The sequence below is a fragment of the Melitaea cinxia genome, chromosome 17 (assembly GCF_905220565.1).
Source record: "Melitaea cinxia chromosome 17, ilMelCinx1.1, whole genome shotgun sequence".
NCBI classification, from domain to species: Eukaryota; Metazoa; Arthropoda; class Insecta; order Lepidoptera; family Nymphalidae; genus Melitaea; species Melitaea cinxia.
Genome location: NC_059410.1, coordinates 2,432,053 through 2,459,695, shown reverse-complemented (window position 1 = coordinate 2,459,695; position 27,643 = coordinate 2,432,053). Strand labels below are relative to the sequence as shown.

General features: G+C 40.4%; 2 protein-coding genes and 1 non-coding gene across 3 annotated transcripts in view; 2 read left to right on the top strand and 1 right to left on the bottom strand.

The window, feature by feature from the left end:
- The window catches only part of LOC123661795 (CD109 antigen), a 30,153-nt gene extending 8,528 nt beyond the window's left edge, over window positions 1–21,625 (top strand). The window contains exons 9-32 of the mRNA XM_045596735.1: window positions 1,835–1,987; window positions 2,255–2,479; window positions 3,296–3,473; window positions 3,935–4,110; window positions 5,904–6,014; window positions 7,424–7,561; window positions 8,504–8,653; window positions 9,635–9,774; window positions 10,494–10,657; window positions 10,990–11,213; window positions 11,805–11,981; window positions 12,316–12,498; window positions 13,189–13,425; window positions 13,755–13,939; window positions 14,232–14,334; window positions 14,600–14,761; window positions 15,264–15,552; window positions 15,726–15,880; window positions 15,959–16,030; window positions 16,411–16,572; window positions 17,054–17,247; window positions 17,382–17,556; window positions 20,009–20,114; window positions 21,298–21,625. Coding sequence (XP_045452691.1) covers window positions 1,835–1,987; window positions 2,255–2,479; window positions 3,296–3,473; window positions 3,935–4,110; window positions 5,904–6,014; window positions 7,424–7,561; window positions 8,504–8,653; window positions 9,635–9,774; window positions 10,494–10,657; window positions 10,990–11,213; window positions 11,805–11,981; window positions 12,316–12,498; window positions 13,189–13,425; window positions 13,755–13,939; window positions 14,232–14,334; window positions 14,600–14,761; window positions 15,264–15,552; window positions 15,726–15,880; window positions 15,959–16,030; window positions 16,411–16,572; window positions 17,054–17,247; window positions 17,382–17,556; window positions 20,009–20,114; window positions 21,298–21,479 — 4,041 coding nt within the window. The 3' untranslated portion in view covers window positions 21,480–21,625. The remainder of the gene's footprint in view (window positions 1–1,834; window positions 1,988–2,254; window positions 2,480–3,295; window positions 3,474–3,934; window positions 4,111–5,903; window positions 6,015–7,423; window positions 7,562–8,503; window positions 8,654–9,634; window positions 9,775–10,493; window positions 10,658–10,989; window positions 11,214–11,804; window positions 11,982–12,315; window positions 12,499–13,188; window positions 13,426–13,754; window positions 13,940–14,231; window positions 14,335–14,599; window positions 14,762–15,263; window positions 15,553–15,725; window positions 15,881–15,958; window positions 16,031–16,410; window positions 16,573–17,053; window positions 17,248–17,381; window positions 17,557–20,008; window positions 20,115–21,297) is intronic.
- A 2,251-nt stretch (window positions 21,626–23,876) lies between these two features.
- Window positions 23,877–23,981, top strand: LOC123661958. Its single transcript, XR_006744419.1, has one exon. It is a non-coding gene; the product is annotated as a U6 spliceosomal RNA (small nuclear RNA).
- Window positions 23,982–25,402: 1,421 nt separating this feature from the next.
- On the bottom strand, window positions 25,403–26,261 carry LOC123661358 (ER membrane protein complex subunit 7). Its single transcript, XM_045596328.1, has one exon. The coding sequence runs from the start codon at window positions 26,159–26,161 to the stop codon at window positions 25,487–25,489; it is 675 nt and encodes a 224-aa protein (XP_045452284.1). The 5' UTR covers window positions 26,162–26,261; the 3' UTR covers window positions 25,403–25,486.
- Between the last annotated feature and the right edge of the window lie 1,382 nt (window positions 26,262–27,643).

Below are 27,643 nucleotides of genomic sequence, written 5' to 3'. Positions count from 1 at the left end.
GCAGAGACCACTTCTTTCCACTTGCTACGATCCTTACATACTTCTTTCGCTTCGCCCACTTTCATTATTCCCTTCATACATGCTCTTCGGTTTAGGGTACTGTCGACCTGGCCTTTTTTCAAGACGTTCCTTATCTGTCTCGGAACGTCCGCCTTTTTTTTTTTTTTTTTTTTTTTTACGCTGGAAAATGCATTTACGCACCCCCGTCACCCGAAGGCGACGGAAGTCTGAGACTCCCGGCGGGGAGTGCAATGCCGGACTACTCAGTAAAAACCAGCGGTGCCCTCGTCGTCTTGGTGGGGCGCCACGGGACCACTAAAAGTATTCGCCATGACGCCCCGGACGGTGGGCCTGCCTGCGGGTGCAGGGCAGGCCGCCTCCGATTGTAGAGCGCTCCCAGGCACCGAGAGCGCTCCCACATCGCCGCAGGGGAAAGAGGGGCACGCGGAGCGCCCCCGCGCCGAGCCCGATGCAGAGGACGGAGGATCGCGCCGCCACGCCTCCCCCACCCGCACCACACCCGCCGCGAAAGCACCCCGCGCGCCCCCCTCCCCCCCGCGACTTGCGGGAAGGAGAGGGGCGCGCGGAGCGCCCCCACGCCAAGCACGATGCGGAGGGAGGGGGAGCGACCCAGCGACGCCTCCCCCCCCACACCGCGCCCGCCACGAGGGCACCCCACGCGCCCCCCTCCCCCCCGCGACTTGCGAGGAGGAGAGGGGCGCCGGCTGCGCCCCCGCGTCAAGCACGATGCGGAGGGTGGAGGAGCGCGTAGCGACGCCTCCTCCGTCCCGCCGGTCGCCTCCTTCGTAGCGCGTCGGCGTGAGCGTCGGCTTCGCGCTCACGCTCCGCAGCCTCCTTCAGCGAAATAACTTCTTCGCAGAAGGAGGCCACGGCCGACCAGGACCTCGCGCTGCCGAGCATGGAGCGGACCACGCTCGACAGCGCGAGGTCTCCGCCGATGACCGCCACGAGGGCCCTCCGCTGAGGGTCCCAGGCGGCGCACTCTTCTAGCGTGTGGCGCGCCGTGTCAATCGGAGCACCACACTCGTGACAGGCAGGGGTGGCTTCCCTCCTCGCGATCTGGTGCAGGTACTTACCAAAGCAACCATGCCCGGTAAGCACCTGCGTCAGGCGGAAGGTCAGCACCCCGTGCCGCCTTTGGACCCAGCGACTTAAATGTGGACGTATCGCGTCCACCGTCACCGTGCCCGCCGCCGGAGACCCCAGGCTCTCCTCCCACTTGATCATCAGGGCCCTCTTAGCTTGAGCCCTGATGTCCATCGGAACGTCCGCCTAGGTCTACCCCTTCCAACCCTACCATTCACACTCGCATTATACACTTTTTTCGTCAATCGTTCCTCACTCATTTTCTCGACATGACCAAACCATCTGAGCATACCTTTCTCAATTTTGGTCACTACATTTTCTTTCAGACCACAACGTTTCCTTAGCTCACTATTTCTTATCCTGTCACTCAGTTTAACTCCTATCATACTTCTTAACGCTCTCATCTCAACTGCATTTATTCTGCTTTCATGTTTCTTCTGCCATACCCAACTCTCACTTTCGTACATGAGTGTCGGAACCAACACATGTGTCATGTACAGTCAAACGAGCCTTGTTAAGCACCTTCTGACTGCTCATAAAGTGCAAAGCTCCATTCACCCTGTTTCCTGCATTCACTCTTCTTTCAATATCACTCTCACACTTTCCATCTCTTGTAAACTTTGAATCCAGATACACTTTACTTTAAAAATGGATTTATTAAAATTGTACTGTATTTTTTTATTTTTAAATTAAAATATAAACTTTGTTGTTTTACTTTAATGCACAGGATGAAAAATACCCCTTTTGGATGCCAAGGCCAGACCCCATCGAGCTTGGGACCTACAACTTGGATCCCAACTACAACACATACAGCACCGCCTCTACATACAACAATTACTACAACAATCCTAATTATAATAAACTGCCGTATTTCCGATTTGTAAGTAGGACGAACTTTACTTTTATATATTTTATTTTAAATTACATAATGTCATAAAGAATGTACGTTAATCATAGTCAAACTTTGCAGCATTGTATGTTTTAATTGACGTCAGATTTTTTCCTAAAGAATAATGGCCTAAGTCGTAGTACTTGAAATTTTTTTCGTTAGTGAAAACATGTTGGTCCTTCGAGCCGGATTTTACTGAAAGAAAATTCTTAACATCTGTGTTAACTTGATTATATAAAGACCAATATTTTTTTTTAGTTCAACGGCACATACGACTTTAAGTACCCAATGTCTGAGCTGGCTCAGCTAGTACCGACGCTTGACGGTGTTGAAGTTATCATCACGGCATCAGTAGGAGATCCGTTCCTCGACGAGGTGATAGAGGGCTATAGTATCGCACGGATCTTTAACTCCTCACTCTCCGTCACCTTCCTTGGTGGTGAAGTGCAGGTGTTTAAGCCGGCCATGCCATTTGATATTTATGTAAGTATTATTGCTTTCTAAAGTGAAAAAATAAATCAATGATATAGTCTTTGATCTATTGATGTACAGCCCTTTTTTCAAGATTCTAATCTTGCCCAAAGTTTGGCCTGATTGGGGAAGTACTCCAACATTACAGAATGCCTAATAGTACTTTCAAGTAGACTTGTGCTTTTGGGGAGAGTAAGGTGGCCAGAGCTCTAGGGGAAGGTCGGTGGTAGGATTGGCAATGCATTTGAGATGTTTCTGTTTACTACCACGCGAGCTTGTTTTCCGCCCTAGTGATATGAGACTAAACATTAAATGAAGCCAACTTACTCGATTATGTTGTCCTTTTTTGATACAATTTTAATTTACTCTATTCTTATTGCTATAGTAAAATCTTAAAAACTGATACTGATGCAGTCAAAAACAATGCTGAGGCAGAAATCTAGTCGGCCTTTTTTTTCTTTTTTTCTATTTTTGTATTATCTGTCCTTTTGTTTATTGTTTTTTTTTTAAATATACAAGCGTACGGCTCACCTGATGGTAATAGATTACCGTAGCTTATAGACGCCTGTAACACCAGAAGCATCGCAAGCGCGTTGCCGACCCAATCCACAATCCCCCAGGAGCTCTGGTCACTTTACTCATCAACGGGAACACAATACTGCTTGAAAGCAGTATTATTTAGCTGTGATCTTCTGTAAGGTCGAGGTACTGCCCCAGTCGGGCTGCTCCATATTTTGAGCAGGAAATTCCTGCTGTGCCCTACCTCAGTTGAATATTGTACTCATTTATGTTTCCGTTATTATACTAGTTAATTATTGTGTGCCCTAGATGGTGGTGTCGTACCACGACGGATCGCGGCTGCCGGCGTGGCGCGCGGCGGGCGTGTCGCTGGTGGTGTCGGGCTCGCTGGAGGGCCGCGGCGGAGCCCTGCAGCCGCGCCGGCCCACGCTGCTGCCCGGACACGACGCCGTGTGGCGCCTGCGCCTCGACCTCTACGAGCTGCTGGGTGCGTGACTGCGTGACTGCGTGACTGCGTGCACACCACGCGCACACTATAGCAATACTAACTGATCGCTGGAGGGGCGCGGCGGCGCCGTGCAGCCAGAAATTTGATGTGCATATTTCAGAACTGTTTGGTTTTTTTTTATGTTCGCTAACAACGCTTTTATATTTCCGGTCTGGATGTCGATCTTCCCACTATGTCCCGGGAAGCACGTTAAGTTGTTCACGGTTTTGGTCATTATCGTATATACTTGATAGCGATCGACATATAATCCCAGTACATTTCATCGAATCAAAAGCGTTCATAGTAGTCAGAAAAATTTAAAAATATAACTATATATATATATATATATATATATACCATATATATAATACCATTACCACACTGACTATTCAATAGGCATTGCAAATCAATGGCGATACATCTAAGATATCCAAAGTATGTCCCACTCCTCGTGTCCCCAGGCCTGGAGAAGGAGCCCAACTACCGCGAGGTGCTGAACAGCATCACGGGCGTGCGCCTGAGCGCCACCCTGACGGACTCGCTGGGCGGCCGCGCGTCCGCCGACATGCGCATGCTGGCGCACGTCAGCCCCGACCACCACCACATCCGCGTCTCCACCTCCACCACCGACGCCAAGGTGAGCGCCCCGCTCATGAACATTAACCAAACACTGAACCACTCACTGAGTTCGCCAAAACTATTGAAAAAACTAATTATGATGAATTATATATTCTATCTCCACCACCTCTATATATATATATATATCCCACCTCTATATATATATATATATATATATATAGAGGTGGGGATGACAATACAACGATAAATTTGACATTGTATATGTAATGACATTCCAAGCCCACATACAAAAATTCAATAAAATACATCCAGTAGTTTAGTCACAAAATATGATTTTTCATTTTTTAAAATTTCTACGTGTTGTATAACATTAACAAACAGTCACCCGCAGGTTAACGACCTTTTGAGCGCGAGAGGTACAAACAATCGATTCGTAACTTCATAATATTACGCATAATTTAAAACGTGCAAAATTGTTACTTATTTTGGTAGGTCAATGATAGGTTAAGACATATTAAAAACATTTGTTAAATAGTTTTAATATTCAGTATGATTCCAATAATTTTCTTTTTATAATTTTTGTTTTTTTTTTTTTTTTTAATTTATTGTTTCTTTTAATACTTAAATTTTAAATTCAGAAAATGTAAAATCTGAATCTAACATAGTTTTTTCAAGGAGGTAATATCACGGGGTACACACATGGCATATCAAATTTATAATTTTTAATAAGTTTAAGTATTTCGTTGCCAATATTGACTATATTTTTATTTCAAGATCGAAATATTCGCGAAACTTTTGCTCGAGCAATTCAAAAAATGCCATAAAGACAACAAATAACAATAACAACAATTATTAAATAATAAAATACCACGTTATTACATTAAAATATTAAATCTTGCAACAGCTGAAAAAAACAATCAACGTGACACGTGTGTTGCAATGACCCTGAGAACGTGTAAAGGACACCTGGCTGTGCCAGGTCTGCCAGAAAATTTTGTATGAGTGTAACAAATAAAACTATTTGTCACACTCAAACAAAATTTTCTGTGGTCATATTTTTTAACAAAAGAATTTGTTGGTTTAAAATTCGTATCATTTCCGTTTCTTCTTATTAATTGCTAGGCTAATAATGTGCCCTTAAGTGTATAATTGGATAAACTGTTTCTAAGTTTTGTTCTGATTAAATTAACTTCGCTGAATTCCCGTTCACATTACAGATTGCACTGTAATGGGGAAAACATAACACATTTAAAGCAAATTGATCCAGTGTTTTATAATTTTCAAATTGTTTTTTATTTCAAAATGTATTTTTTTTCAAGTCGCAATTATTACCACAAGATAAATTATAAGTTTCATTAGAAAGCAAACAAATACAGCCTTTATATGATTTTTTAAAGTCTTTATTCAAGTAAAAGTTGTAGGTTCATTCAAGTAAGGGAATTTAACGAAATTCATGCTTGTATTACTCGTCGATGTAATTGAAGTCTGTTTTTTTCGTTTGTGAGCAAACACAATTATTTTATTACGCTTAATATTATGAAGTGACTAATCGATTGTTTTTGCCGATCGCGTTCAAAGAGCCGTTAACCTGCGGGTGACCGTAATGTTATACAACACGAAGAAATTTTAAAAAATGAAAAATCATATTTTGTGACTAAACTACTGGATGTAATTTATTGATTTTTTGTATGTGGGCTTGGAATATGGGCTTATAATAAAGCAAAAGTTAAAATCAATCTGTTATGTATTATATCTATTTGTTGTACAATAAAATGTATTGTTATGTTATATTATGATAATATCATAATTTTGTTGTTTATTTGTTTGTAAGACCAAATATTTTCTGATCAGGTCGGCGAGTACGTGATCTTCCATGTACAGAGTAATTTCTACATGGAGTCGTTTAACTATGTACTCATGTCAAAAGGAATCATCTTATCCAGTGGTCAGGAAATTATGCAGGTATGATTGATTGAAATGTTTTCACTATGAGTTAAAACTCTCTGTTCTCGTGGGTGTCGTAAGAGGCGACTAAAGGATAACACAGTTCCACTACTATCTTGGAACTAAAAAAGCCGATCGATAGCGGGATAACCAACTGCTGGCTTTGAAATACACAGGCTGAAGACGGGCTGCAGCGTTTTTAAAGCCAGCCCTGCGGTCACCAACCCGCCTGCCCAGGGGGACTATGAACAAAACACATGAGTTCACTCCATTTTTGGCGCAAATTTGTGGAGGCCCATATCCAGCAGTGGACTGTATTAGGCTGAAGTGATGATGATGAGTTAAAAGAGATTTTATTCCACATTGGTAGCTGTTTACCCATATAATATGCATACAATTTATTTGAGTTATTTTTGGATTATTTTGTAGAATCTTTAATTTATAACATTATCATCATCTATCTTGACAGTGACAAGCGAATTTTGATCACAACTATAATTACCTAATATTACAAGGATTTTACTCGACGGTTAGATATATTTCACTCAAAAATTTATGAACCGGTTAGTATGAAGCCCTATAGTCAGTTAGCCATTCGCTTCAGCCTGTAATATCCCACTACTGGGTATAGGCCTCTTTCCCCATATAGGAGAAGGATCAGAGCTTAATCCATCACGCTGCTCCAATGCAGGTTGGCGGATATATTCCCTACTATGAGTGACGATCGCTATCAGGTGACCATGATGACCGGGACCGACGGCTTAACATGCTCTCCGAGGCACGGTGGGGAGACTCACAAAAACTGCCCAAACACCCAGACCACGGCAAACACCTGTATGGCCAATACAAGTATTTGTTAGGTGCAGGGATCGAACCCGCAACTGCCAGCGCAACGGGTACAATCCATGGCTGTAACCGTTACGCCAACGCAGTGTCAGAATACCGTAGACCCATCATACACTATTTTTATTCATCCTTAAGAATATTGTACACTTCCTATCCGTTATCCGACATACTATATCATGTCCTGTGCCCAAAGGTTAACTGGAAGAAATCGCTCTTCAGCGATAAGATCGCCTTTGTACATCTTTTTTTTTGTAATTACTACTGTTTGTTTATATTTTGGTGTACAATAAAGAATATATTATTATTATTATTATTAGACTCGATTAATGCGTGGTCTAATTTACGCTCGCGAAATTCACGGCTTAAATGAGCCAGTTAGGACGAGTGTAGTGAACGGCCGGCGAGCCCGAGTGAGCCCGAGTGCCGGTGAGCCCGAGTGAGCCCGAGTGAGCCCGAGTGAGCCCGAGTGAGCCCGAGTGCCGGTGAGCCCGAGCGAGCCCGAGCGAGCCCGAGCGAGCCCGAGTGAGCCCGAGTGAGCCCGAGTAAGCCCGAGTGAGCCCGAGTCCTCGTGGTGTCCGCAGGAGGGCGTGCGCACGTTCGCGCTGTCGCTGCCGGCCGCGGCGGCGCCCGTGGCCACGCTGCTGGTGTGGGCGCACCGCCGCCGCGCGCTCGTGCTGGCCGACTCGCTCACCTTCCCCGTGGACGCGCTGGCCGGCAACGTGAGTGACCACACCTCGGACACACCGGAACCAGACCCGACCCCCTTCACTCCCGGGAGCTCCGGTCGCCTTACTCACCGACAGGAACACAACACTGCTTGAAAGCAGTATTATTTAGCTGCAACTTTCTAGAAGGTCAAGGTACTACCCCTGAGTGACCAGGCGTCGGCCGCACAAGAACCAGACCCGACCCCCATCACTCCCGGAAGCTCCGGTCACCTTACTCACCAACAGGAACACAGCACTGCTTGAAAGCAGTATTATTTAGCTGTGATCTTCTATAAGGTCGAAGCACTACCCCAGTCGGGCTGCTCCATATTTTGAGCAGGAAATTTCCTGCTGTGCTGTTCCACCTTGTGTTGTAAAAGAGTAACTGCAGACTCGAAAATGTACATTTCGAATCGGTGGCAGTACAAAAATATTATTTTTATGTGTAGAATCACGATTCGAAAATGCTTTTTGAGTCTTATTTGAGTAAAGTATCTTTTTATTTTGATTGATGGTAATCGGTTATCGTAGCTTTTTAATTTGTAAAATGACGATTCGAAAGTGCTCTTGGAGCCCATTTGAATAAAGCTGTTTTTGATTTTTTTTTTTATGTTGGTAAAATAAGAGGCATTATAAGCTTGTTGCGGATTCTACTTTTGACCCATCCCAGCATTATTTGGCTTGGGTTTTTTTAAAGGTTGAGTTACTTCTACAGTCGGGCTATTTCAAATTTTAAACAACACACGCACACGTAACTCACGCACATACACACACGTGCGCACCAGACATACACGCACGCAACAGACACACCCGCACGCAACAGACACACCCGCACGCAACAGACCCCACACGCACGCAACAAACCACACGCACGCAACAGACACACACGCACGCAAGCAACACGCATACGACACATCGAGCGACCACCCACTACAACGCTGACCACGTGCGCAGTTCTCGGTGTTCGTGAACAACCGCAAGCACCGCACGGGCGAGCGCGTGGAGGTGGCGGTGTACGGCGAGCCCGGCGCCTACGTGGGGCTGTCCGCCATCGACCACGCCTTCTACACCATGCAGGCCGGCAACGAGCTCACGTACGCCAAGGTTAGTGATAAACTGATTAATATTATGTTTTTTAGTAGCCCTTTGGCGCAGTTTGTAGTGATCCTGCTTTCTGCTCCAAGGTTATGCTTCGATTATCACCCTATAGGTCGTTCGATTCCATGACTGTGTTCCTTCAAATGCGGGATTTTATGTGTCTATTTTATATGTGAAAAAAATTAAAATTTTAAATTTCCTTTGTCTTGATAGACAGCTATTTTGTCAAGGTACTTCTGCATAATCGTCAAATGAACGCATGAGCAGCAAAAAATTCGTAGCCCATTTGTAAATTTGACTTTGTTTAAATTGATGAGCTACTTTGACAGACTCGTTACGCATGATACTTTCCGTGAACGCGTAAGCACGGCTATAATTTACAATGAAAAAGTTAATTCTATTGTTATAAAAATACTCGGCTAGCTATTCCGTATGTAATTTAGTTAGATATCGTCCATTAATCACTCGAAAGACGAAACATCTCAAGTGGGGGGGGGGGGTAGGTCAAAAACCTCACCGCATATACTCAGACACTAGAGCGCGTGACTATTAGACAAAAAGTTGCTAAAAAACGTCAAGTGATTAATGGTCGAACCCTTTACATATAATTTATTTATTTATTTATAAGATCACCAACATACTGTACACTGTTGCTACATAAAATATTATAATCAACAAAGATATAACTAAGTGCCAGCACAATTACAGGTGATGACAACATGCAAATGAATAATAGTAAAATTAAGACCGCGTAAGTTACAGTGGCAAAAATATTCTATTTACATAAAGAAAGCAATGTTAAAAAAGAACAATATAGAATAGAACCAGTAGTCAGAATAGTTTTGGGAACAGAATAATAATTCATGATTACTCAAATGATATAAGAATTTTACATAAAGTTATTCAATTTAAAAATGTAATTAAAATTTAAAAACTATGAGTTTAATATATAATTGTGTTAGTATAGATATAACGTGTCGTGTGCAGGTGATATCGAAGATGTCTCACTTCGACGAGTCGACGAACGGCACGTTCGCGTACACGTGGCGCTCGCACTTCGGCGACGCGGACGAGCTCGTGTACTTCCCCTCGCCCAGCTTCGGCATCGACGCCAACCGCACCTTCGAGTGAGTCTCATGCGATCTTGTAATTGCTGTTGTTATTAAAAAGGAGTCGTCCATAAATCACGTCACATGTTGGGGGGGGGGGAGGCCCGGTGAAGAATTTTGAAAAAGAGAAATTTTGTGACATCACATTTCAGAATATAATAAATCCAATTGTAAGTATTAAAATACGACTTTTGAACTACATACCTATTAACGATAAACTTAAAAAACTTAAGTTTGAATTGTTTTTTTGGTGAATCGACGCAATAAAATAATGTCGAAACTGATGTGTCAAAATATGTGATGTCACACTCTAGGTAGAGAGCTGTTTAATAAATGTGTCTATCTGTGATGAGGACGGGGGGAAAAATTGTGTAATTCATGTAATGTAATTTACTGATGGGCCTTAATAAAAACACTTTTAAAGCAAACTTTACTTCATGAAATTTATACACATTGCACACGTTAATGATCACAGAGTAGAAAAGAGATAGTGTTGCAACTCGCATAAATAAAAATTATATTTAATAAAAGATACCAGGAAAATTGTGCCATCAGGCTCAATTTGTATTTAATGTATTCATCATATTTTTTTACACTTTGTCTTTTGTGGCAGGGTCGTTTAGTAATAAATTCTGAGTCGATCTTTGGTTTTGGTTTGGGATGGCTCACTGTTTTACATATTAACACGGTATCTATAAATAGTCTCAAGATCCTCATAAACAATAATTCCTCCGCAGGTACGCAGGGCTGGTGGTGCTGAGCGACGTGTCCGTGTGGCGCCGGCCGACGCTGTGCAACGCGTCGCTGGGCCTGGCCGAGTGCCTGGACGGCGCCTGCTACCCGCTCGACAAGCGCTGCGACAACGTGGCCGACTGCTCCGACCGCACCGACGAGGCCAACTGTGCGTTTCGCTCTCGCTCTTCACGATTCGACCCGTAACATTCCACTGCTGGGCATAGGCTTCCTTCTCCATGTAGGACAAGGGTCGGAGCTTGCTCCATCCCAATGCTCCAATGCCGGTTGGCGGGTGTCTATGATAACAACCGGGGATCAAACGAGGCATGCTGGGGAAACCTGGGAAATTGGAATCGAAATCGCAATGGCCGTTGTGTAAGCGCCCACAAGGCGTACACAGAACTACATCTAAGCGATGTCATACGATACTACTCTGTCTCCCTGTCTATCTCTCGTACGATACTTTGTGTCTCACCCATCGCGACGGTCCGTCGGCAGGCAAGCACGACGACTCGTTCGAGCTGACGCACTTCCGCAAGTTCCGCTTCAACCGCGTGCAGCGGCAGTACGACAACGAGTGGCTGTGGCGCGACGTGAACATCGGGCCGCACGGCCGCTACGTGTTCACCGTGGACGTGCCCGCCGCGCCCGCGCTCTGGAGCGTGTCCGCCTTCGCCATGGCGCCCGGCGCCGGCCTGGGCATGCTGGCGCGCCCGCTGGCCGTGAGTACACCTGGCCCGCCGGGACACTGGGGCACAGCTGACGGCCCGCCGCGCCGCGCTCTGGAGCGTGTCCGCCTTCGCCATGGCGCCCGGCGCCGGCCTGGGCATGCTGGCGCGCCCGCTGGCCGTGAGTACACCTGGCCCGCCGGGACACTGGGGCACAGCTGACGGCCCGCCGCGCCGCGCTCTGGAGCGTGTCCGCCTTCGCCATGGCGCCCGGCGCCGGCCTGGGCATGCTGGCGCGCCCGCTGGCCGTGAGTACACCTGGCCCGCCGGGACACTGGGGCACAGCTGACGGCCCGCCGCGCCCGCGCTCTGGAGCGTGTCCGCCTTCGCCGCTTTGCTTTCACTTTATTACGCCCGTGGTATACTGCACAGGCATAGTGTTTTGCCCGAGCACACGCCCTAATATCAACCAATACTGCTTTATTACCAATAATTGAAATCAGTATGTAATGAATTGTGTTAACATCGGAAACTTAATTATATAAAACAACGCACAGATATTTTTAATAATTGTTGATAAAAAGTAGCTTTATAAAAAAACAGTTGTTTTTTCTTCATTCATTCATTTGTACGTATCTTCTGCAGTACGTGGGGATCTTACCGTTCTTCATCAAAGTAGAGGGCCCGGACCGTTGCAAACAAGGCGAGCAACTCGGACTTCGCGTGGCCGTCTTCAACTATCAGCCGCAGAACATCGAGGCCGTCGTGGTGCTCGCTTCTTCGCCCGACTACAAGTTCGTGCACGTTGAAGAGAATGGAATTGTAAGTGAAAAAATATTTTACAATATTCTAAATTAACTGTACATACTCAAAAAATAACAAGCAAGCATCTGATCTAACTAAAATTGCTAGTATATGAATCCCTATTGTCAAACTATTTATTTATAATCAAAAGTTTATCATTACGTATATGTCATTTACAAATAATGGGGAGGGTGATCTTTCCTTAGTGTAATGTGATCTGACAAGAGAGGGCAGAGGGCTTAAGAGAATGTGACTGTTCCAAGTCTTCATGTTCTAAATTTTTATAATAGTTTGACAGTTCACACAAATTAGTTCATGACTAGTCCTACGACGAGTTCATAATTCCGTGTAGGTGCGGTCGTACAACCCGCGCACGTCGTTCGGCGAGCACCAGTTCTTCGTTTTCATCCTGGCGGGCGACGCGGCCGTGGTGCACATCCCCGTGGTGGCGGCGCGCCTGGGCACCATCCGCGTCGACATACACGCCACCTCGCTGCTGGGCACGCACCGCGTGCACAAGCACATCACCGTCGAGGTGAGCTAAACTTGCGCACCATAGTGTAACATTTCGTGTCATCGTGCAAAGTTTGCGCATCGTTACGTATAACTTGCGCACCATACATAACATTTGCGCATCATCGTGCAAAACTTGCGCACCGTGGCGCGTAACTTGCGCACCATAGCGTAACATTTCGTGTCATCGTGCAAAACTTGCGCATCGTTACGTATAACTTGCGCACCATACATAACATTTGCGCATCATCGTGCAAAACTTGCGCATCGTGGTGCGTAACTTGCGCAACATAGCGTAACATTTCGTATCATCGTGCAAAGCTTACGCATCGTCACGTATAACTTGCGCACTATACATAACATTTGCGCATCATCCTGCAAAACTTGCGCATCGTGGCGCATTACTTGTGCACCATAGCGTAAAATTTGTACATCATCGTGCATACTTACATACTTAGCTTTGATACACCAAGGCGCCTGTGATATTGTATCTCCTGATAACGATTTGGACCCTTGACGACCCTTGATGTATAGTAAACATCCCCAGTGCGAAACGTCACATACACACATTTTGTCACGTCACTGATGTATCTTTGCAATGTTCAAACTAACTAAATGAGTAACTCAGGGGGAGTTACTGTATGTTATTGTGAAACACAAGTTATTAGCAAAATAGGAATAATAACAATATATTGTTTTGAACACGTTCCAGGCCGACGGTATCCCGCAGTACCGTCATCAATCCGTGCTACTAGACCTGTCGAACCGCGCCTACGTTTTCCAATACATGCACGTGAACGTGACAGAGACCCCCATCATCCCATATGACGTGGACCGCTACTACGTGTTCGGCTCCAATGTAGCTCGCATATCCGTCGTGGGTGACGTGGTGGGCCCTCTGTTCCCCACCATGCCGGTTAATGCCACTAGTCTTCTGGATTTGCCAATGGTAATTTAGTCATTTTTTTCATGCTTTTTTGTGAATATAAAATTTTTAGTTTATTATTTAGGGAGAAACGTAGAACGTACTCGTAAATGTATGCAGCATCATTATGCTTCATTGAATGAGTCATTCTCATTTGAGGAAGCGTCGTCGAAGCCATCACAGCACTGGCTTTTATGCTTGCAGTCGCCGATCCCCACAATGACAAACATTGGTATTGGCCATATAGACTTTTGTAGTGGTCTGGGAGTTTGTGCTTATGTATATTGTGTGTGAAGCGTTTATTTAAATTCTATTAGGTAAATAAAAAATCAACAAGTATAACGTGTCTCCAGGACTCAGCGGAACAGAACATGTTCAGCTTCGCAGCCAACATGTACCTCACGCTGTACATGCGGCTCATCAACCAGCGGAACCGCACGCTCGAGCGCGACGCCTTCTACCACATGAACGTCCTCTACCAGCGCCAGCTGTCCTTCATGAAGCCCGACGGCTCCTTCAGTCTGTTCCGCAGTGACTGGTAACTTGTTTCAACGTGTGCTTTTGTATCTTGACATGACATGACAACTTTAAAAGGTATTTTAATTGTAATTTGATCGATCGTTTGACTCACCCGTAAGGGTCATCAATCCCACTGCTAGCCGTATGCTTTTTTCTCTTCATGTAGGAGAAACTGCGTGTTGGCGGATAAATTTCATCAATACTATGAGTATCAGGTGTCACACATGAACCACTAAACTAGAACGTTCGTCAATTAAATTTTAATATTTTTAGTAAATTAATACCTTTAATATTTTAATGCATTTTTGCAGGAACCAATCGTCATCAAGTGTGTGGCTGACGTCGTTTTGTGCGAAAATTTTCCAAGATGCGTCTTTCAATGAGTGGGAAAACTTTATCTATATTGACCCCGATGTAAGATTCTTTTACTAGTTAGTCAGTTTCCTCTATTCCAAACGAAATGTCGTATACAGTACTTTTTTTAATTTAATCATCCACATGCTCTAAATTGCCCACGCCTTTTATTAAAGATTATTCATTACTCAACATTACAATCTTACAAGTGATTATTACAACAGATCTTGTGACTGTCTAGTAAAGCTAGGACGTCGTTCGATGTACAGAGAATAATATTTATCTTAATTTAGTGTGAATTCGTTGAGCAACTCTATTATGGCAGGTGATATCGGCGGCGGTGTCGTGGGTGCTCGAGCACCAGAGGCCCGAGGGCGCGTTCTACGAGGTGACGTGGCTGCCGGACCGCAACGCCAACAGCTCCATCGCCGTGCCGCTCGACTCGCTGCTCTACCGCACTGCGGGACACCAGCTACACGGTGTACAGGTAATGAGAGACCGAGCTTGTACCGCACCCGTAACACTTCCACATCGTTCTACGAGGTGACGTGGCTGCCGGACCGCAACGCCAACAGCTCCATCGCCGTGCCGCTCGACTCGCTGCTCTACCGCACTGCGGGACACCAGCTACACGGTGTACAGGTAATGAAATTATACCCAATACCCATATACAGAAAGAAAAAAATTACTTCTTTCTTACCTGGACTATATCCGCCCGTGCTATGTTCGTACCGCGTTTGTGTCGTTATCTTACCGCACTGAAGTCTTACTTGTCTCATAAGCTGTCGTATCCTGTTTGCGTGTTTGCCATTCCCACGCCTCTTCTTTACTATGTTTCCACAACATCTTTTTCGCGTCGGTATTATACTCTGCTTTTATTACACACTTACCGCATTGCCGTGGCCCCGTTCTTCATTAGTTTCTTGTGATAAGCAACAAAGTTAAATCTATCGATATGCTCAAGTCGACAATGAATGTTTCATCCCCAGGTGAACAACTCGATCATCCTCCAACGCAACCTGACGCTGACCGCGCAGGTGATCGTCACCCTGGAGGCGGTGAAGAACCTGAAGGACATAGGCGTGCGGTCGGGGCTGAGCGCCCGCGTGGCCACTGCGCAGGCGCGCGCGGTGGCGTGGCTGGAGCGGCACCTGCAGCTGCTGCACGAGTGCGGCGAGCCGCTGGCGCTGGCGCTGGTCGCCTTCGCGCTCACGGCGGCCAAGGCGCCCAGCGCCGAGCACGCCTTCCGACTGCTGAAGCGACACCAGAGGGACGAGGGTGAGCCATCGCCGCTTAGGTCGCGAACGGAGTACAGTGCTACTGTACATTTACGACTCAGTAGTTCGATGACACACGACTCGGTAGTTGTTGCACAGTGTTGATCCGATCTACTTAGCTTTTGTTTCTAAATTATCATTCGTTATAACTAACCGATGCGTCGCAATTTCTAGGTGGTCTCGTGTACTGGGGCAAGGAGCCGGTCCCTGCTCCGCCCTACAAGATGGAGAATCAAAAGCCCTTCTTGCTACCACGTCTGCCGTACCGGTACGACTCCAATAACATCGCAGCCACCGCCTATGCACTACTAGCCTGTATGGACCATCAGGTCAGTCTGACTAAAAACTACATACAAACAATATGAGATATTTTTACATTTGATCACAATTTTTAAATCTCTTTTCAGGACAACAATGAACCAATAGTGATGTGGCTTAATTCTCAACGGCTAAAAGACGGTGGCTGGGCGTCTACGCAGGTAAATAAAAATTTTATAAGACATTTTATTTTGATTGCTAATTCAAAGGAAATCAGAAGTAGATAAAGTAATAGAACAGTATATTAATTTGAAAAATGTGATTGTGAATAGTTGTTGATACAGAACCAAAAATAATTTGGGAGGACAGGGTTATATGAAAACGAATTACATATTTGTGCTGGCATTCTCTTCTGTCACCTTTCTGGTCACCATTCCGATATTGTGTTGGCAAAACTCCATAAACGACGACCGTTCAGTTTTGTCATTTGATACATAATAAAAAAGTTTATTAGACATTTTAAATTAAGCATGGTAGTGCTCTCATGTGCTCTAAGCATACTTCTCCGGCCCCAATACTACAAGTTCCCATCGATTCGTAGGACACATACATCGCTCTACGGGCCCTCATCGAGTACACGAACCGCAAGAGACTGCGAGACGTGAGCGCCTTGCAAGTGAGTGTGGATGCAGTCGCGCTGCGCGGAGACACTCGGACTCTACGTGTCAAGAATGACAATCTCGCCATCATGCAGACCATTGATGTAAGTCATACGGCTATTTATTACTTTACTTTTGAGGTCAGCTCTTGATATTCCTCAACTCATATCTGATAAATCTTTTCACGTTGACTATTTTCTGTGAAATGATCATAGGCTGGCACTGGCATATTAATAATATATTTTATTGAGTTAGGTCATAGTAGGATATATTCTGCTTAAAATCTGGTGGAGCTTGATTGGGAAAGTATCTCAACCTTACAGAGGATCACACTCATCCTGATCACAATAATACTGTTCTAAATTGGTGTTGTGTTTCTGTGTTAAGTAAGCTAACTAGAGCTCTTGGGCAGGGTGAGGGGTATGGTCGGCAACACGCTTGCCATGCTTCTGGTGTTGCAAGCGTTCGTAAGCTAAGATAACTGATTGCGATCACTTGAGTTGTTTGCCACTCTAAATGTGTAAAAAAAAACTAATAATGGTTTATAAAGTCATGGTGACTTATGCATCGTCTGTATGACGTCAGATCCCGGAGGCGTGGGGCACGGTGAAGGTGACGGCGCGCGGCGCGGGCTACGCCATCCTGCAGATGTCGGTGCAGTACAACGTGGACACGCCGCGCTTCCAGACCGAGCCGCCCGTGCGCGCCTTCTCCCTGCTTGCGCACGCGCACTACCACGGCAGGAACCAGTCGCACATCCTCTACCAGACGTGCGCCAGGTGAGCCCCACACGTGTATACGATCGTACAGTACCCGCTCGGGGCTGACGGGCTACACGCCCACACAGACCCGCCCGCACACACGTGTACACAGTACCACACCCGTGTACACAGTACCACACCCGTGCCCACAGCTGGACGCTGGCCGCGGAGGCGCCGCGCTCGGGGCTGGCGGTGCTGGAGGTGGGCGTGCCGACGGGCTACATGGTGCAGCAGCAGCGCCTGGACGCCTACGTGCTGTCGCGTGCCGTGCCACTGTTGCAGCGCGCCAAGTACCGCCCCGACAGGATCCTCTTTTACTTCGACTATGTGAGACAAACTTGATAATAACTAACTCATACATTATGTAATTGGTGATTATCTTTTATCTATGTCTATAAAAAAAAATTAATAGATAACCCAGTGGACACATGACCTAAAACTGACGTCACATGTAGATCATATAAGTCTTAATACTCTTACGTCAATTTTACATAAAAATGACTTACATCATTAGTACACATGACATCATATTAGGTAATATTATTATGACTTCATATTGATATAAATTGTTTGCTGTATCATTACATAATTTAATAATACATATGTATTATACAACATGTTATTAAACTCACGTCCTTCCGTTTAGGGAAATATAGGGGTACGTGTATCATAAGGAAATTATGAATAAAAAAAAAAACAAATTAGCAAGTTACAGCTCAATACTAAGTTTCTTTAAAATCGACATATTTAAAAAAAAATGTTGTAAAGAGATGTTTAAAGAGGATATAAATAGCCGACCTAACTGTAAAACTCGGTCGTTGACACAAAACTCAAAGTAACCGACCATTTCAAGGTTATATTTTAGTGATGTTGCAGTGTCGATTTTAACATGAATTTTAAATTTTATCTACTATGCTACAATTACTTTTCCATTGACCCTGCCTTGGTCTTCAACATTCCGAGCACAGCTCTTGAGACCGTGTCAAGGTTGTGTTAAATTTTAGTTATATAAGCTTTACATTTTTTGTTTAGGAACTTTTTTCCGTTTACTTACCGTTTTACAAATTTTATTTACGAGATATGTCAATAATTTAGATTTTATTTGTTTATTTTTTTTAAAATCCGTAACCGGCTTGATTTCCTTTTTATGTCACATAAATATCACTAAAGTCCAGATAATGTCAAATAGACTTATGTCATAATTATTGCGAATTAGGATGACGTAAAAAAGTTGGAATTAATGATCCCCCCATGACTCAACTGTGACTTAGAATAATGTCATTCTTACGGCAGTTAGACATAGTGTAGTCATAGTGTTCACTGGGAAATGTGATGCTAAACCCAAAACTCGAGAAAAACTGGACTAATTCTAGCATTTTTTACAATTTTGTTAAAATTAAACATAAACTTCTGGATTTTAACATTGCGCAAGACAATATCTTCTCTTTAGCTATTTGGAACTACTTTTTTTTTTTAATTTTTTGCTTTAATAGAAAAAAAAATAAGAATAAGAACTTAAGAGCCATTTCACAAAAATCGGTAACAATCCGCGAAATTGTAATATTTTGACGTCGTTAATCTCAGTGTTGGATGCAATAATGTAATTTATATTCTTGAAATATAATAGAGCAACCTTTGTTGTAGTCCATAGTCAGATCAGAATTTTGATTTATATTATGTGTATAAAATTATTAACCTTTTCACCAGCCTCCTCCCTGGGTAAACGGTCGCAATGTATACTTTGAAGTCCTACTTTTCAATAACCTCTACGTTGAAACCATTTTAAAAAAATATCATAATATGTGGAATATAATTTTGTTGTCCACTATCATAGATTTTTATTCCATTTGTATCTCTATTAAACGATAAAAAAAATTTAAAGTTACGAATATTTTCCAAATAAGTACAATTTTAAAAGCGATATTTCTCTTAGAAAACTAAGAAATTTTAACGAACTATCTTCATCAAAGTAAACTTACATCATTAAGGAATACAAAAAAAATAATTAAAAGATGTAATTATTTTTAATACATTTTATATTAAATAATAAAAAGATAGTATATTTTGCCACGCATCAAGCCCGGTAAATCAGTCGAGCGCTAGCGCTCTTAGAGGTAAGGTCCACGCCAAATTCTGCGCAGCCGTCTCTTTCGCTCACACGCGCCAAGCGCCTGTTGTTATAGCGGATAAAACGCATTTGATACTTTCATAATAAAATATAAATAAAATAAACATATTACGAAAATGACTGTAAAATAATATAATGATAATTTCTGTAAACAAATGGATAATTTAATTTTCTTTTCTCACACTATCAATACAAATAGGCATTTCAGTCTGTTTGTCTTGTTATTTGTTAATTAATATATGTTTGTCGGTGTCGATGTCATTAAATGCTTTTTTATTCATATCGTAAATATTAGATTCATTCGTAAACTGAAAAAACTAAATCAATTTAAAAAAATTGTTTCGTAAAATTGATTTTTTTAATTTTATTTTAAATTTATTGACTGTTGTTATATAACATACTTGAAATATTTAACAAATTAATTATTTAAAAAACATTTTATACCATAGTTATAATTTTTATTATACATCAGAAAATGATCACGATGGTCTTTTGGTTGTCACACTATACGTACTAGCACAAAGATCGCGCGGCTCGTACGACTCGCGCGATGCGACCAAATTTACCTAAACTTGCAGAGCGTAAAATTGTGAAATGGCTCTTAAAAAGTAAAAAAAAATAGTTATGTTCTAAATAAATATTAATTTTCAGCTGGATCAAGAGCTTACGTGCGTGAACTTTACCATCGAGCGTTGGTACCCTGTCGCCAACATGTCGCGCTATCTGCCCATACGCGTCTACGACTACTACGCACCCGGTAAGCTACTTTACTTTTTAAAACGTAACTGCCCCCTATAAAATAAACGCGAGTTATTTTTTAACTAGTAGTGGAACTTGGATGGTTGAATTATTAGCAGTTGCAGTGCAATTGCAGCAGTTTGGTTACGGCAACAAGCTAATGTTTTGTGGGTTTGGTCCCCACTAACAAATGTTTGTATAGTCAATACAGGTGACACCTTAGTTGCAGTGTACCTGCTATTTGCTCTAGTCTAGGTCTAATATATAAATATATATATATATATATATGTGTGTTATTTATTTGTACAATGATAGTAAATATCAATAATATCAATTTCACCCTGAACATTTTTAACGCTATCCCATATAATATTAAAGTATATCACATAGCAATTGCATAAAAGTTTAATGTAGTTCACAGGAAAAAAATTTGAGACTTTAGGAATGAGACTTAGGATTACCCAATCAGAGCTTCCTGGAGAATAATGTTATTTAGTGATTTTTTTTAGATGTTAGAGAAAGTGTGCCGCCGGCGCAAGTTTTTTTATTCATATTAAATACAAATAATGTGACAATAGACAGACAGGGTCGACTTTTTTTTTCTAGACACATGCCCTCTTTTGTTGTAAATTTTATTTTTGACGTCTTTTTTATCGACCATTTCACATAAACGAAATATAAATTTGTTGCCTTTTATGCTTGATGCTCGATTAATATATATATTTCGTAATTCTGTACCTCTACTAATTCTTAGCAAAAATATTCAATATATTACTAGGTTTTGAAATAATTTAAGCAATATGTTAGCGTTAAATATTTGAACATAAAATGAATTTAATAAATATTCATCTATGGCTTATTAATATTGTTCATTCATTTGCTCTTTGTGTCACTTTACTATACTTACAATATTACTCTATTGTCTGTGGTCGGAAGTACACCATATTTGTTTACTATTTAAGACTATTCCAAAAAATAGAATATACATACCGCATGTTTACTTCTCTATAAAACTATATTATTTAATAAACATACCTTTCTACACTGTAACTACTTATCATTGGAAGAGCGAAGTTTCCTAATACCGCCTGTATAAGGCGTAATGTGCTTTGAAGGAGGTTTCATATAATATTGTTTAAACCTCTTTGTAGGGAAATAAATAAACAATACTATTTATTAATAGCAATACTATTACTCCACAGAGCGCTTCAACGAGACGATATTCGATGCGCTGCCCACCTACCTGCTAAACATCTGCGAGGTGTGCGGTTCCTCGCAGTGTCCGTACTGCGCCATATATAACACTGCGACCCACCTGGCCGCCCTGCCTGTCGTCATTTTACTAACACTTGTCATCTTGATACGGAACCTCCGGATCACGTAGCGGTAGTGAAATAGCTTGAATGTAAACATTTTTCTTCTTATACCGTTAAACTGATAGATTTTATGCTAAATTGTGAACAACTAGACTGAACTGAACGATTGAGATATTGTAACAAATTGTTTTCTTTTTTATACAGTCAAAATTCCATATTTTCCATACTTTAAAAGTAATATTGTTTACATTTGAATAATCTATCATCGCACATTGGTTTAGAGCTTACAAAAAAAAACCTTTGTAATATTATAAATAATATTTTTTTTATACTAGAAGTTTGAAATATCATTTATTTCATAACTCGATTAAATTTTTCAACTAACTATAATAAAGTAAAACATTTCAAACTCAAAAGCGTTAGCATTAGATGCAACAATTAAGAAAATGGAGTATTAATTAAAAGCTTCTAAAACTTTAATTTAATGCAAAATAAGTGTTTTTGAAGATAGTGTATCATTAGTTTTAAAAAAACAAAACAATTTTGTATAACAAAAATGTAAGAAAGGTTAGGATAAAAGGTCAATTAGAATATACCACGGAAATTCGAAGCTCCAAAAAATCTATGAAAATTAGTATCCTAATTACAACTTGTGTTGTTCATAGCCAAATATAGACTATATATTTGGAAACTAACTCGATTTGTCTATAAGTGACCCAATGTACAACTAAAATTAAAGAAATATTTATTATTCGATATACAATATGAGGCATACAAAACAATTTAACTGTCAAATTGTCTATAACCACCGTTTAAACGATTTATATATTTAGATTTATTTATATACCTAAGTAAATGGTATCTGTGAAATATTTTGTAAGCTTTTCTGCCTACAATCTAATCTCATCTAAAGTTTCCGATACTTTTTTTAGTATTACTGCTCCTTGTACAGATCATATAAAGTATTTATCCATTCCAATATAGTTACTTAGTGTTTAAATCGAGTGTTCACTTAGGTTACGATTCTGTACAATTTTAATGAATACTAAAACTATGCTTTAGAGTTTATTTTGCTGTTTTTATATTTTAAAAACACAACTTTTACCAAGTTTTCATTTTACGTGCATTACTATTAGTAATGAGTTATGCAATGAAAAATTTCTACACTTTTTGTTCTCTACTCTTAAAAATATTATGACAGTTCTGACAGAGTGTACAATGCTTAAGGCAGCTAGAATTATATTTTGTACCTTACTATATATTAATGGACAAAGACAAATTTATGTTTTAATTTTAAAACATTTCTTGTAAATAAACATTACTTTGTGCTATTAATTTAACAACCAAATAATGTACGAACTCTTTACATTTTAGTCGTTTTCAGTAATGCTACTACAAAATATTTACAAGTATCAGCTGTATTAGACATATCAATTATATCAATTTTAAAATTTTATACGAAAATAAATATGTATTTTTAAATCTAGCATTTTTCTATAACAAAGGCCCATGTTACTCTTAGGTGCTGTGAGCAGTTTACTTTCACATATCTATCCTTTCTCGTAAATACAACTCAAATTTATGTATCTTTCAATTGATTACAAATTAAGTTGCATTCAATGCATACTTGCCTTTAAAATACATTTAATCTTTTCTATATGTTAAGGCAAAATGCAATCAATCTATGTATATATAATAGAAAGTTTTTTTCATCTAGATTAAGATTAGTTTTCTGATTATTGTATTACAGTTTTGATATATACTTATTTTTAAATTACTGCAATAATAAAAATAATGTAAATCAGAATGCCTTATTTGTCAAAGACAATATTAACGCGGAGACAATTTTAAAAACAAATATACAATATTTTATAGAGTTTTTTAATAATTATATACTTCTTGGTTTATAAAACGTATACTTATGAATTGGCAATACAGATTATTTATTGGCCCACGCCTTTGAATGTACAAATTTTAAATTACCGTCCAAAATGTATGAAAATGACGTATATTATAATGAAAAGCTACACTGCGTAAGTGTATATGTATTTATTTATGAATCTCATAGACATTATAGTCTCAATACTTAATTAGTTTCCGTCCAAAATTACCAATGACTGATTTTTTTTTTACTTTTCTATTTGTGTGTAATATCATAAGTTGTGACCCAACTTATTTTTAGTATGTGGTTAGTGTAGTATGAAATTATTGTCTTTATATTGATTTACTTCAAATAAAAACTTTAGCAAAATAAACGTTTGTCATTTTGTACCCTAATCCTAATTTTGTGTTTTATTTGAACAGGTGATCATGTTATTTTTCATAAAATCCCTTATAACTTATATTGGTTTGTCTATGTTAGGTTTCTTCATTACATACACAAAGTTAATCCCACGCAAATATGGTTACCCTAAAGATACTTTTTTTTTATTGTTGTACTTACTATTTAAAATGGGTTATTATATTCTCGCTTCGGCGGTACATATACTAAAATTGGAACGATACAGAGAAGATTAGCATGGCCCCTGCGCAAGGATGACCCGCAAAATCGTGAAGCGTTCCACATTTTTTTTTTTTTTGAGATTAGAGCGTTATGAAGTATGATAGGAGTTAAACTGAGTGACAGGATAAGAAATAGTGAGTCGCTTTAACCGAAAATAAAAATCATCATATCAAAACTTTCGCTCTAGCGGGTACATCGTTCCATAGCTTAATTGGCTAGAGCACCGACACGGTCAGTCGGAGACGCGGGTTCGAACCCCGCTGGAGCGGTCAATTTTTGATATGATATTCAAAAATGTTTAGAATTCCTAATGTGTGGGTAACACAAAAATAAAATCGTACATATTAAAGATAGCACGGTGTCGTCTCCTGTCAAAGATTTTCATTGTATTAAGAAACTTAGGATAGTTACGGGTCTCTGTAAAGAACTCACTATAGACGGCGCCACGGTTCGCTTAAACCGAAAATAAAAATCATCATATCAAAAATTTCGCTCTGGCGGGTACATCGTTCCATAGCTTAATTGGCTAGAGCGCCGACACGGTCAATCGGAGACGCGGGTTCGAACCCCGCTGGAGCGGTCAATTTTTGATATGATATTCAAAAATGTTTAGAATTCCTAATGTGTGGGTAACACAAAAATAAAATCGTACATATTAAAGAAATAGTGAGATTTTTTTTTTTTTTTATACAATGATAGGCTTGCGTTTGACCACTGTTTCACCTGATGATAAGTGAAAATGCGGTCTAAGATGGAGCACGCCTACCTAGAAGTAACCTATTCACTCGCGACTTAAAGATCCCCAGTTTATAATTTTCTGGAAACACAGACGCTGGTAGAGAGTTCCATTCTTTGGCTATACGGATCAAGAATGGTCTGAAAGAATATGTAGTGACAAAAATTGAGAAAGGTATGCTCTGATGGTTTGGTCATGTCGAGAGACTGAGTGAAAAACGATTGACGTAAAAAGTGTATAAGGCAAGTGTGGATGGAAGGGTTGGGAGGGGTAGACCGAGGCGGACGTTCTGAGACCAAATAAGGGACGTCTTGAAAAAAGGTCAAGAGTACCCTAAACTGAAGAGCACATATGAAGGGAATAATGAAAGTGAAAGTAGTATGTAAAGATCGTAGCAAGTGGAAAGAAGTGGTCTCTGCATACCCCTACGGGAAAGAGGCGTGATTATATGTATGATACAACAAATTACCTTTTTAATTAGTTAAGAATTACCTAGTATTAAGTTAGCCTATTATTTTTTTCAATGAATGATGCCTTTTATCTCAAGCAGCTGTAAAGTTGACCAACACAGCAGCAAGCAGTGTAAATATGATCACATCTCTTTTTACTATCTAGTACAACAATTGTAAATGTATTAATTAAAAATGTATGAAAAATTTTGTACCTGGCAAATCTTTATTTCTGTATGTCTCAAGGTGTTGTAGTTGTATTGTTGACTAATTGATAAGAGTTGTGTAAAATAAAACAAAATAAAATTTTAAATAATATATTGACAATTATTCCTAAACAATACATGAAACAATAGTTCTAGCATTTCTTAACTAAGATAAAAGTGACTACTGTCTCTTCTTGACTTGTTTAGCTTTGGCATTAGCTTTATTAGGAGCTCCTCTGTTGAACAGCAATGTGAACATTTCTGACATCTCAGGTAACTCGGACATCTTTGCCATGTTGCTTATTTGCTTCAAATCTTCTTTTGTTTCCGGGTCATTCATCATTTTAGGTAAAATCATGATCAGTAACAACGGAAGCACCATCATGATCACCATTGGGTTGAACAAAAAGTCAGTCAGCCTCCACTGCTCACGTATTTGGAAATAACGCAACTTGGTAACTGGTTTCATTCGTAATGGATAAGGAACTTGAATCACTTGCGAAGTTTGTATGTAATTCACTTTACGAGCTCTATACTTGCCCTTTGAGTTAATTTCAACTCTGACTGGTTCGTACATGTAATCAGGGTTTAGGATTTCGACCACGTACGATCCTGTTGGTATGTTGTATATCGTAAAAGAGCCATCATCTTTTATGAAACCTATGTATTCGCCTCCGTTAACGTGAATCCGTGTATTAACTTGCCAATTCGTCGAGTCTTGGTCGTCAGGTGGAAAAACTCGACCTTCAATAGCATACCTTCCATTCCCTGAGTCTTCCTCAATGGAACTCACTGCACAGAAAACATTCGCAATAATGCACACGAATATTCCTATGGAAAATTCGAGTCGAACCATTATGTAAAATATACTAATTATATGTAAATATTCACAAATAGAACTAGTTTAAGGTAATAATGATATAATTTTAAATAATGTTTTTTGTATTTCAATCGTAATTCGTTCAGTTCAGTTCTTTGCTTAATGGCTTTTAGTTGTGTCAATCGTAATTCGTATTAATTATGAATATTCAGAACTGTCATGTCATGTCAGTAGTCAATAGTCACCTGTGACCTGACACCCATAGATTATACACTTATATACTGGTACTGACACCTGTCTTAAGAATACAGATTACACAAAATTTGTTTTTTTTATTTTTTTTTATTTAATAATTATCTCAAAACATAGCTCAAGCGCAAGACACAGCTGTAGTGTATCGCAGTATCAGGGCTTGGTATCTTATCTCATTGGCCCTAGTCCGTCTATGGCAGACGTTTTAGACAGTGTCAGACAGATACTGTGTCGCCTAGGACACTTTCCAGGAAAACGCCAAGTTACTAAAGTACGGATACTTAGCCATGTAAATATTCTTTAATTCATAATTTTAGTAAAAACGAAAATTTTATCGTTAATACTTCAACAACATAAAGTAATCAAAAACAACAATACCTACTTAAGAAAATCAAACAAAAAAAAAAAAACTTACAAAAAATATAAGATGAAATAAACATAAAAACTAACTACACTTTACGGATACTTAAGCGCATAAATATTCTTTAATTCACAATATTAGTAAAAACGAAAATATAATCGTTAATACTTCAGCGGACAACAATAGACATGCGATGATTGGGTAACCAATCTTTATTGCTTTGTGTAGGACTTTAATCATATCGCTTCAGCCTGTAATATCCCACTACTGAGCATAGGCCTCTATCCCCATGTGGGAGAAGGATCAGAGCTTAATCCACCACGCTGCTCCAATGCGGATTGGCGGATATATTCCCTACTATGAGTAACGATCGCTATCAGGTGTACATGATAACAACCGGGACCAACGGATCCAGGGGATTAACCATATCGTATATCGCAAAAATTAGATAACAAGAACAACATCACATTTATAGTTAATTTAGACAACTTTTATATCAATCAAATCTGTTATAGCCGAAAACATTCCAATATCCTAACTATTGTTCGACTTGCGGCACTTCTAGAGTTTATTCACAAAATGTTCGTGAATACGTAACCATTAACAAAAAACTTACAGATAATATTTGAGGTATAAGATTTTATATGTATAAATGTTATATTTTACTTCAATATCTATCTATACCTATACTTATCATAAATATAGAGCTTGACAATTTTTATGACATTATTTTCTAAGCTTCTTTATTATAGATGCGTTACTCATAAAAAGATTTATAATATTTATTAACGTTTATTATTATAGAAAAATGGTCATATTTCTCTTAATTGTTATTCTCACTAGTCTCTTCGTACATCGCATGAATGGTAACCCTAAAGTTTTCTTCTCCTCATATTCATATGGTG

Coding starts and splice junctions, on each gene's coding strand:
- LOC123661358 (XM_045596328.1), bottom strand. CDS start 26,161: ATGGTTCGACTCGAATTTTCCATAGGAATATTCGTGTGCATTATTGCG.